The 12,846-nt window shown below is 33.9% G+C and overlaps 1 protein-coding gene across 20 annotated transcripts in view; it reads right to left on the reverse strand.

Moving 5' to 3' along the window:
* The window catches only part of CHM (CHM Rab escort protein), a 191,217-nt gene that overhangs the window by 93,696 nt on the left and 84,675 nt on the right, over window positions 1-12,846 (reverse strand). For all 20 annotated transcript variants that reach the window (XM_065538290.1, XM_045383988.2, XM_005594066.4 and 17 more), the window contains 3 exons: window positions 6,943-7,330; window positions 2,159-2,275; window positions 1,149-1,269 (listed from right to left, as the gene is read on the reverse strand). In XM_065538290.1, coding sequence (XP_065394362.1) covers window positions 1,149-1,269; window positions 2,159-2,275; window positions 6,943-7,330 — 626 coding nt within the window. The remainder of the gene's footprint in view (window positions 1-1,148; window positions 1,270-2,158; window positions 2,276-6,942; window positions 7,331-12,846) is intronic.

Raw genomic sequence — 12,846 nt, forward strand, 5'->3', positions numbered from 1 at the left:
GAAACCTGCAGGATAATGCCAATAATGGTACTGAAAATATTAAACAACTATGACAACATGGGAATGTATTTATTTAAGATGATAAATACTTCTCACTAATAATCAGAAAATAAACTAAAAAATAATGAAATGAATTTCTGTGTGGCTACTAGAATCAGTCTTACGGCCACATAATCACATCAAAACATATGGGACCCCTAAAAGTTACTCCTTTAAACCAAGAACAGAATATAATGTAATTGGACTGTCAGTGGTGGGAAATACCATACCATGATAAAAGACAAAAACTTTACGGAAATAATTTACATAAATAAAAAGTATAAAAATTTACTGAGAGAACTGAATTTTATACAGCCACTGTGGATAACATGACAGATCCTAGTAGACTTGAAGCTTTAAGAGCAAGGATTAGACTTTCATTATTTTGCAGAGGAAAAAAACTATCACTGCACTTCTCATTGTAACTTTATAAATAAATTATCAATAGTATATTCCAATTTTGGATAACATTTTCAGACCAATGGACTTAAAAGTATACAGCTCTGATATTAAAATGGCATATTCAATTTTGAACAGACTGTGAAGTAACTGGCCCCAGATCACACAATGAAATAGGTCAAAGCCAAGAATAGAAACCGTGCCTTTTCTGAATCCAGTATTTTTCCCCATATACCATATAGCCTTTTTTTTTTTTTTCCAAACAAAATAGTTCAAGATTCTAGGCAAAAGCAATCCTGGAAAATGGCAAAATATATAGTATTTTTACTTATGAGAAAAAATAATGGAATCATGAAATGGGATTATTATCTACGAAGAGCCAGTTGACAGTAGTATTTAAATAATAAGAATAAAAATTAAAATCTAGCATGCCACTTCAGCAATAGTCAAAATATCTGCACTGTAGCCACATGGGGCTATGGAGCCCTTGAAATATAGCTAATGAGACTGAGAAACTGAATTTTTTATTTTATTCATTTTAATTAATTTAAATTTGAATAGCTACATGTTACTAATGGCTAACCTATTGATAGTACAGAGTTAGAATGCATTTTAAAACAGTAATAAGTGGCTCACTAAATCAGAGCAAGCATATTAAAATAGTAAGAAATGTCAAATAATTGGAGAACACAACTTAATGAAAAACATACCTTTATATTCATCAGCATATTTCTCATATTCCATACAAAATGTAAGAAATTTCATTAGCATTCGCTTTTCTACCATAGTAAGTTGTTTGCTATTAAAGACATCTGCTCTGGAACAAGGAACCTGAAAAATATTACAATTTTAAGTTAAGAAACTGCTTCCTAACGATATAAGTATTTCAAATTACACTTTTTTCCCCTTTACATATAACAGGATTATCATTTCCATTCTAGTCAGGCTTTTTCACATCACCTTCCATCAGTATTAATGGCATCTCTGCTAACTTCAGGGCTAACTGTGAGCTTTCTTACTTAATTCTGCCAAGTTACTCCTCATGCCATTAAAAAACCAATGGCATGTCATCCTAACAGAGAAAAATTTAGCAGTGCTATCTAAAACAAACACTGTGGTTCTCCCCATGTATATGTTAGTACATTATTATGCCTTTTCTCCAATTAATCTGCCTTTTGTGAGTTGATTTTTCAGTGAAACTTCAGAGGCTTAAGAGGGAGTGTTTCCCTTGGCCCCTACAGTTTTGGTGCTGTAAGCAGGATAGCAAAGCTCTGCTCTTCTGGAAGCTGTAGTGAAGAACCCAGGATCTCATCAGCTGTCATAAGGGTAAGAATTTTTTCCAAACCAGGCTCTGGGCCTCCTTCTCTGTGTGGAATCTGATCAAGTGGACAGGAAGACTCACCATTTCTTTCTTTTCCCTCTCCAAAATCTTGATTAATGGGAGAAAAGGATTTATGTGACTACTAGTCTTGGGTATAGTGACTCTGGTATGCTTTTTGGTATTTTGTGTGCTTTTTGGTACCAACACCAAGCTGCAGAGTAAGTCATGAGAAAATTAGCACTAGAAATTTTAATTAAGCATTTACATTTGTAAATCACTATGCAGGATTGGAATTTACTGCTTTATGAGGAAAATAACAATCTTATTTGCTTATCTTTCCAAAACAAACCATAATAACTTAAGCTGATGCCCAGTTATAATTCCTGATCAGCACAGTACCTGTTCCACTCGTCCTTCTCGAAATGCAAGAATCCTGGTAATATTTTTAAACTCTGCATATCGACTAACATTAGATTTGATGAGAAGATCAATTAGTAATCCTCGAGAATACAGCAGCTGTACAAAGTAAATATTTTAGAAGATAAAAGGTGAAATACTAGAAAAATTGGAAAAACAATAAAGATACATAATTTTGTTATATTTTTGATTATTTGTAGAAAGAGTCATATCTATAAATATTATAATACATAACACAATCTATTACAGGTTCAGAATTGATTAGCTGAAATTCAAAATCCAAAAAACTTTGCAATCCGTAAGTTTTTTCATAACTTGTTTAGCAGCAAAACCTGATCTATACTGATAAGGCACTCTGGCTTTGTCCCAATTAACATAAATATTCATATATTTCATTGCAGAAATAATGTGTTTAGTTAAGAGTGCGTCCTCAGACCCTGGTAATCATAGAATATATCAGCATATGTACTTCATTACTTTCTAAAATATGTACTTTTTTAATCTTAATGACAGAACACACCAGGCCCTAAGGGTTTTGGATAAGAATCTATAATCTTACATAAAGCCAGGTAGTCATAAGAAGAAATCAGTCCAGTGAACCTCCCCACCCCATCAAAAAAGAAAAAAATATTTGTGATGCATTTACACTGAAAGAGTCAAATTATAAGGTCCCTCTGTAATTCTAGAAGTCTGGGTTTATATGAGATACGCTTTTCTCAAAAAGTGAAGATGATGGTTATTGCTGGCACGTATGGGAGAAACTGATTTAATTTTCAACATCTCATAAGTAATATCAGAGAGATAAAATCAATAATGTAAACAGTATTGTCTAGCATGTTAACCACATGGTTAAATGCAACAGATTTGACTATTTCCTATATTAAGATACTCTTAAATAATGCCTACAACTCAATAAATATTAAAAATGAATTTTACATCTATAATAAGTAAATGGGAAAATTAGCTTTACTATACAAAGAAAAAGGAATCTCAAAAATCAACCTAAACCATTAGTCTGAGCAACTAATAAGTCAGTAAAGACTACCAGTAAATCAATACCATTCAAGTAAAATTTTATATAGTTCAGCATTCTGCAAAATAAAATTGACATCACTTTTTTGAAACTAATCTGATTATCCTGATTAAATATGGCATGTTACTTCATTACCCTCTTCCTAACACACTACATAACTGAAAGAACCCATGCTTTAAAGAATATATTGCCAATTCTTAACTCTACAATAGTGATAAAAAATAGTTACTTCAAAAACCTCATTTGTTTAAAAAGATACACATTTGAGATTCAAGGATCCCTGAGTAGCCATAATAATTTCGTAAACATTAAGATATAAAACATGAAAATGCATTTTTATTTAATAAGATCCAATAAAGCTTAAGGTTTAATGCCAGTTTGAAAAATAATGCATTTAAGATATCACAGAAGAACAAAAACAAATTTCAATTAAAATTATACTAGATTTTTGTTTCTGAAGCTCAGAAATAATAAATGTGTACCATATTCAAATCTAAGCCTCTTTTTTCTTTTTTTTTGAGACAGAGTCTCACTCTGTTGCCCAGGCTTGAGTACAGTGGCTCAATCTCAGCTCACTGCAAATTCCGTCTCCCAGGTTCAAGTGATTCTCCCGCCTCAGCCTCCCGAGTAGCTGGGATTACAGGCATGCACCACCAAGCCTAGCTAATTTTTTGTATTTTTAGTAGAATACGGGGTTTCACCATGTTGGTCAGGCTGATCTCGAACTCCTGACCTTATGTGATCTGCCTGCTTTGGCCTCCCAAAGTGCTGGGATTACAGGCCTGAGCCATCATGCTCAGCCTAAGCCTCTTTTTCACTACCCTCTAGGTGATCTACCACAGTGATGAGGGGCTAAAGAGCAGTGCAATTTGATTACAATAATGGAAATTAGATTTAATAATTAATAATTTTTCCTTCACTTAGCATGTTGGTTCCATAATTACTAAGAGTATGTACTTACTTAGAAATGAGCTTTCATTTTAAGAACTTCATCTCTGATCTTCTCTATTAGTCTGAGCAGTATGACACTATACATATTTTATTTAACCTACCTTGAGCTATTACTTTTTAAAAGGCTATATACATGAATGTGTACTGTCAACTGTAAAACCCCACAGTATTTGCACAGTATTTGTTAATTATATCACCATGTCTTTGAGGTTGAACGCATATAGAAATGTCAAGTAGTTTGGAGATACTGCGTTGGACTTTAGAAAAGAGGTCTTTGGACGAGTGCGGTGGCTCACACCTGTAATCCCAGCACTTTGGGAGGCCAGGGCGGGTGGATCATGAGGTCAAGAGATCGAGACCATCCTAGCCTACAGGGTGAAACTCCGTCTCTACTAAAAATACAAAAATTAGCCGGACATAGTGGTGCGCGCCTATAGTCCTAGCTACTCAGGAGGCTGAGGCAGGAGAATCATTTGAACCCCGGAGGTGGAGGTTGCAGTGAGCTGAGATTGCGCCACTGCACTCCAGCCTGGCAACAGAGCAAGACTCGGTCTCAAAAAAATTAAAAAAAGAAAAAAAAGAAAAGAGGTAGGGCTTTAAGATAGATATTTGGCAATCATCCAAAACTTAGATGCTTATTAACTGCAATTATTAGAACAGATGAAATTTCCAAGGAGTGACCAATTGCCCCAATAACATGGAATATATTGCTTTCCATCTAGTATGCACTGAATATGTATTAAATGACTTACATTTTAAAAACGGACAATTAATCTCCTGTATTACTAGGGTTATATGCGAGTAAGATACTTCTGGTTTTGAAAATGAGTACATTAAATGATTATTAGTTATTTTATAGAATGTATGAACCCATGAAACTCTGCAGGACGCAGTCCCAACTGGCTAGCCCACTGCCTCTAGACATGTTTGGTTTTTACTTACCATAAGAGAACTGGTTATTACTAACCATTTAAACTGATGAAAATACCCAGAAGTCTCCTTCAGAGTATCTTCAAATGTGTCAACTTCTAATTCAATTATCTTTTTCTTCCCATAACCAGCATTCATTTTCTTATACAACTGAATAATTTTCTACACCAATTCCTACAATTGAAACAGTCCCATCTTCTACCATTTCCCTTTGCGAGATACATACTAAATTTCAGCTAACACAAAAGTTACAGACTTTCAAGAAATAGCCTTGATTCTTAACCACATTTATATAATCATTTATTTAGGTAAAACATTACAAATTCCAAGTAACTACTTCAAAATGGAATTGTAAGACAAAGCCCATTTGTTATTTGACTTGTTCAGTTTTTATGTTTTGTTTAACCTATTTCATAGAGTACTGCTCATGGGACCAGGAAGGTTATTAGTGAGCTAGGATTAAACTTCCATCCACAGATGAACAGCCAAGGTAATGTGCAAAAAAATGCTAGATTTCAAATCATGACAGGGTCAAAGTAGATGGAGAAGGGGGGAGAGATAGTACAGAAGTATGAAGTAGAACCAATGCAATAGCCAACTGTGCAAAATCAGACACAGAGTGCTATATGACAGACAGAAAGAAAAATGGGTAGTAAAAAGATATTTATATTTTCAGGCATCAAGTTCAAAGGGAGCAACAGTATGAGGATATGGGATTTGCAGAAACAACTTGTCAAGGGAAATGTTTTGGTCCCTCTCTGTCCCCTATTACTTGGAACTTGAAGAAAGTACATTAAATTGAAAAGCCTAGTTCTGTGCTAGTTCTGTGGCAAGTTACTTACTATCCTCTTGTACTTCTTTTCAATTCCTTATTGTTAGCTCTCAACTTATAGGATTTAGTCTCTGTTTTTATCTACTTTTATCCTGTCCTGTACTGAAACCCTTTAAGGCCATAATCCTTTATCTTACTGATTTTCTATTGTTTTACACTAAAATAGTCTTGCTTCCTATAAACCAAATGCAATATTGTACCCTTCTAAGATGGAGGGACCTCCTGTGAAGTTACAGTGAACTACGTTCAAGTTAGTTATATTCAGGAACATAACTGAAGACAATAGCTTTCTTCCCAGCCTTCCTGCCTCCATCACTATTAAATTTTCCTCTGAAGCTTTCAAACCTGAACACATGATTTTTTTGAGACTCTTTTTTTAAAATTATACTTTAAGTTCTGGGATACATGTTCGGAACGTGCAGATTTGTTACACAGGTATACACACACCATGGTGTTTTGCTGTACCCATCAACCTGTCACCTACATACCCATCATCTACATAGGTATTTCTCCTAATGCTATCCCTTCCCTAACCTCCAACCCCCACAGGCCCCGGTGTGTGATGCTCCCCTCCCTGTGTCCATGTGAACACATGATTTTTAAAAATGCATTGGTTTATTCTGAGTATTCATCATCATACAGTTGTGAAAATAGTTACTATATATAAAGGCTAAAAGAATTGATGGAAATGGACTGTAAATAACATGGATTTCTAAACATGTTCATTAGAATTTTTCTTTTGATAGAATTCATAGTGTCCAGAGAATATTAGGTTGTAGTATGTGCTCAAGTACAAAAGTATTCTTCAGGTATAGATTAAAAACATAATTAAAGCATTTTAATGTGATCACTTTAAACGTGTTTTTAATTTGTACTTAAGGAATATTTTAAATGAACTACAAATGTCTGGCTACTCTCTCTTTACAAAACAAACGTTTTGCATCTCAGAGAATTACAAAAACTGGGTTTATGGGTCCAGATACTGTTTTTAATGCAAAGATGGGTAAAATTAGTACTTACCTTTGATACTAAATCAATATTAAATCTCCTGCCTTCTTTAATAATTTGCGAGTAAGTAATTCTGTTTTTCTTTGGTTGTTCTGTGGTATCTTCTGCTATAGGCACATTTTCACTCACGTCTTCTGCTGAAGTTGATGGCACACAAGTTTTATCATCACAATGGTTTTCTTTTTCCCCTGTCACTTCAGCACCATTTACTTCTAGCGCATTCTCTGGATCACTGCTTGGAGTTTGTTCTGTGAGCATTTCACAGTTCATAGTGCTTAATGACTCATCCTCCATAGGTAGGAAGGAAGAATCTGCAGCTTCTGTGGAGTTTGCAGATGTCACAAGAGCATGATTTTTCTGCAGTGCACCAGCCTCTTCTACATCTTCATGCAAATCCTGACTAATAAGAAATTATAATAATAAACACCAGGCTTTTGTTAATTCTACCCTGCTACATTTTTATATTGCTTTAACTTTTCACAGCAACTTTTATTCCTTTACCCCTTTTATCAAGTTCAGTGTACGTTTTGCTTATGTGACTCAGACATTAAACATTCATCTGTTCATGTTTCAGTAAAATAAGAAACAAAATTAAGATTTGAAAAATATAAAGATTTCACGTCACATGCACATTTTTGAGAATTTAAGACAGGGGAGTTGTATTTTGGAGGCAAATTACCACAGTGATGAAGAACATAGTCTTCAGAATAACAGATCTTGGTTCAAATCCTGACCATATGACTAGTAAGCTCTGTGAACTTAGACTAGTTATTTATCCTCTCTGAGACCACCTAAATTACCCATCTATGAAACAGAGATAATACCACCCACCTCACAAGGTTGTTCTGAAGATTAAATTAAGTACTGCATGCAAAGAGCCTGACACAGTGCTTGGGACATAGTAAATGCTCAACAGTGGTAGTTATCAACATTGTTATTATTGAGGAATTCCTGACTTGGTGATATGACCGAAGACCTTCAATAAAGGGAAAAAAAATCTGCCTTGAAAAGATTAAGTTGGCCTATCACAATGTGGTGTCTAATAGGACCTTTCTGTATAATTTCCTGCCTTTTTTAGCACTGATGTCTATTACTCTAGTCGAAGTCCCATTTCCAAATTTATTATTAGAGTTAACATTCTCAGTCCACCATTGTCTTGATTTATAGAACAGGCTCCCATTCAGTCTGTCTGCTTTAGCAATTTCTGTATGATATTTTATCCTCCACAGAGCCCACTATTTTCACTGAGTTGCCACACTGCTCAATATCTGGCACAATGCTTTGTATGCGATTGGTCTTGGCAACTAAAATTCTGCTAGTTGACTGATCAAGAACTAACAATAGCCCTTCCTTATAACAAATCTAAAACTTACCCCACAAAAAAATCTTCCTCTTCCTGTCTCTAAATCAAACCGTCTTCCTTATTTACTAATCTTCTGGCTTCATCTCCACCTACTTTCCAACATGGCATCTCTAACTCCAAATTTATCAATTCTAATTGTCAAATCATGATAGTTTGCTTCATATCATTTGTCTCTTCTGTCCTTTTCTTCCCACTCTGCATAATATCACAATTCTTCCATTCTCAAACATAATCACATACTTTAACAAACTACTTTAAGAAAAAGTTTAAATTTCACTTTGAATTAGTCTTCCTTAGCCCAATTACACTCATCACTCTATTATACCATGCTCCCATAATACACACATGCAGTTTACCTAGCATGTATTTATCCATTCCTTTTTAATAATCTTTTGGTTTTCCAGTATATCCTTTATCTTCCCAATCAGACTGTAATTCCTGGAGGGAATACCTTAGCACCGTTCCTTCTGTGCCCCACACAACACCTACTGCACTGCTCTATAGATATGGTATCTGATAAATGCTTGATGAATAATGGTTTATACATGCAAAGGCTATTTTTGTTTCAAATGTGAAACAAACTTCTTGCAAAAAACACAAAAAATAAGGCCAAGGAAAAAACATTGTATTGCAAATTAGAAAATCTGAGTTAAGTGAAAAAAATAATTGTCTTATTAAAAATAACACAATAAACACTACAAAAACAAAGAGGGGCAATGAAAGAATAACACTCAAATGTCAAGAAATAAAATGCCACATTTACTGTTATAGTAATTCTAATAAAATCTAACAAAAAAACAAATTGATATCATTAATGTTACATGAATACTTTTGAGATCTAGGAAACTGAAGTGAGGAAAACATCCATGTTCTATCCCAGACTCATCACCTAGGAAATACTTGCAAGTCATTTAATCTGTCTGATTCACCACCTATAAACTGGGGATCAGTCCACCTGCCCTACCTTTTATGAAACTGTTGTGAGATAAGAAAGTTAACATATATGAAAAGTAGTTTATAAACTATAAAAGGTTAGTCAAATATAAGATACTAATCAGGCCGGGCACGGTGGCTCACACCTGTAATCCCAGCACTGTGGTAGGCCGAGGTGGGTGGATCACTTGAGGTCAAGAGTTCAAGACCAGCCTGACCAACATGGTGAAACCCCATCTCTACTAAAATACAAAAATTAGTCAGGCGTGGTGGTGGGCACCTGTAATCTCAGCTACTTGGGAGGCTGAGGCCAGAGAATTGCTTGAACCCGGGAAGTGGAGGTTGCAGAGAGCCAAGATCGACCCATTGCACTCCAGCCTGGGCAACAAGAGCAAAACTCCGTCCTAAAAAAAAAAAAAAAAAAAAAAAAAAAAAAAGATACTAATCAAATAAGATATTGTTAAACTGCCCATAGCTCAATAGTCAACTCAAAACCTGTATGCCTAGGTTTTCTGCATTCACATGATGAAATCTCATTGGTCATATAAGCATATGATAGCATTGCCATTAACAACATTAAGAACGAAGTGCAATAACATGAAAGGTGATTTGTATATTTTCTACAGAATTGTTCACACTCTGTATTCACTTTTATTATTTTGAAAACCAACAAAACTAAAGTGTGTTCCAGGAGGGATCTAAGGGGATAATTTTCAGCAAAAGTTCCATGCCTAATTTTTTTTTTTTCAGTAAAAGTTCTACACCTAACTCTTAAAGAAAAAGTTCCATGCCTTTAATTATAAGAAATGACAGGATAATTAATTACACTTTACAGATAAGACCGAATATGGCAACTTCTCTTATTACAGACTACGATGATGACACTGTGAAAATTGAGCATAGCAAATGATCTAGTCAGGGATTCTCTGTTACATTCTGTGATGGGGAGCCTTATAAAGTGAATGAAATACATTAACCAGTACTGAACAACCTGGAAGATATAAGTCAAAATACTTAATTAAAGGTATAAGCGAAGAGAAGAAATTCTTCAGAAATTTTTTCTATATCAATAAACTATTGTTTTACTGTTCTGAACATTATAATTTGGTGAGATTCCTATCACTACAGAAAACACAAGCAATAAAAACATGACACTGTCCTCACTTTGCATTAAATACAACCACAGTATTTTTGGAGTTCTGCCAAGGTTGAAGTTAATACCTAATGAGAAAATATAAAGATACCCAAAAGCTCCTAAAACTCCACGTACATCCTCAGAAAGCAAAATTCTGCTCATCTAAAAGGGCTATCTTCCCCCAAATGTAAAACTTTATACTGTGGTAAAAGACATTTTCTTAAAGAGATATTCAACCTTTCAGAGAAAATCTCAGAATGCAGTAATAGTTCAATTCTATTAATTTAAAAGTGTTTGAAAACTATAAAAACACATTTACCAGTTACAAAATAATGTAGCTGCATTAGAAGCCTTCAAACGAACCTTGGAGTTCTAAGATATTATGTTGATTTTAAAACATACACAGGTGCTCCTCAACTTATGATGGGGTTACATCCTGATAAACCCAATATAGTAAGACAAAATTCATTTAATACCCCAATAAAACCATTATAAAGTTGAAAAATCATTAAGTCAAACCATCATAAGCTGTAGACTGTTGATAAAGGAAAACAATCTGCATCATTAGTTCTTATACAAATGTTCACAATCAAAATTGATTTCACAAATTAAATTTAGTGTCATTTACATTGCTAACTTTAATTCCAAAGGTCATTTATAATATAACAATATTTTTGAGATAATTTCTCTTAATAAAAACTGCTTAACACTACTTTTTGTAAGTGCATTTTTCACTAATTGCCAAAATTCACATATTACTCTGAGAGTTTGGAGGTATAAATTCTGATATCATCTAGTACTGCTTACCAATTAATAGTAATAACAAAGAAACACCTCAAAGTAAATGTGTCTTATGAATACCCTGTAACAGCCTTTTAGAGGAATCAAATGAAAAACTGAGAAACAGGTGTTTAATTTATTCAGCACAGGTGTTCACCATTTATCTTTTAGCCATTTGTACCTTTTCTTACCCAATACGACTTGCTGCTGACATTGTATTCTTTTACTTTGATGTTTATACTTTGTTCTAAGGCCATTTGTATCTGATTTTCACAGTATATATTATACTGCTACCCAGCTGTTTATTCTTAAAATAAATGTTTAATGGTTATTCATAAGAATTACAAAAATCAGACTATTCAAAAATTGTTGTTCTACAAAACAGCAATATAAAAATGAAATCAATTTTGAACTGCTGCAATATGATACATTGGTAGATATATATTTCCCTGTTTATTACCAACCTAAAAGGTTAACACATACTATAGAATACAGGTGAACTATCAACCTCTTGTCATGTTTACCCAAGAACAAAAGTTCATAAAATGGTGTACAGCAGGACTGTTGGTTGTCTACTCAACAACAAATACCCTTTTTCTCCTTGCTTTAAGAGCTCCAATTTTGTTCCAATATTAGAAACTGCTTAGCCCTTAGGGATGGATCATGACAGATCAAAACCAATTATGATAACTTCACCTCCCTTTGCTGGTGACTGATTTAGAAGTAAGTACATTATCCAGTTTAAGCCAATAAGATAATGAAGAGTCTGTTTGGGGCCCTTGTTGAAGACTGTCCAGTAAAATAAAAAAGCATAAACATGTTAGGAAAACCTCTTCCCCCTTTTCCTCATGTTGAGAGATTTTTTTGTTATGTAAGAGCCTCTTTGAAATCCTGGCAAACATCTTGTAATTCCAAATGGAAAGCTAAGAGAAATGTGGAGTGCTACCCCAGTGCTCTGATGGGCTGAAGCAGCACAATTACAAATCCTCGACTTACCCACCCACCCGCTTACGTATGTACTTGTTTAAACTACATTTAGTTGGGCAGTGGTTCAATTCTGGTCTAAAATACACTTAACTGTAGACAGTGATGAGTAATTTCCTCTAAACTGTAAAAATTACAAGTGATTTTACATTTTATTTTTATTCCTTTCTTCTAATTGATATTATTGTTCAAGAAACTCCTGTTGCTTGTATAATTTTTAAGGGAAAATTTAAGAATTCAAAATAAATCAGTAGAATTTTAGATTCCTATTACAAAAAAATCTTTATTTTTGGTATGAATATAGAGTTGGTTCATTTAAATGTAACAAGTAAGTTTTCACCCTGCTTTAATAGTATACCAGAAAAAGGGAAACAATGCTCAGTAAAATGCAGAAAATAGGGCAGAAAATGTATAAAGTTATTGTTAATATTTTAGAAAGATAAAATCTCTTCTCACTAAAGAAACTAGATGACTTTATGCAATTAACAAGCAACAAGATTTTACCTAAGAATAACCTGAGTTTGTGTGACTTAAGTGTGAATTAATATATTTCACCTTTTTATAGTCTGTTAAAGATCTAAAACTAGAAACAATAGCTACTTTTATTTTCTCAGATAAACTATGAAACTATTACATGGTAAGAAAGAAGAACTCTCATACACTGTTGGGAGGAATGCAAATCAGGAATGCACATTATGGAAAACAGTATGGAAGTTCCTCA

This window comes from Macaca fascicularis, chromosome X, assembly GCF_037993035.2.
Source record: "Macaca fascicularis isolate 582-1 chromosome X, T2T-MFA8v1.1".
Classification (NCBI taxonomy): Eukaryota; Metazoa; Chordata; class Mammalia; order Primates; family Cercopithecidae; genus Macaca; species Macaca fascicularis.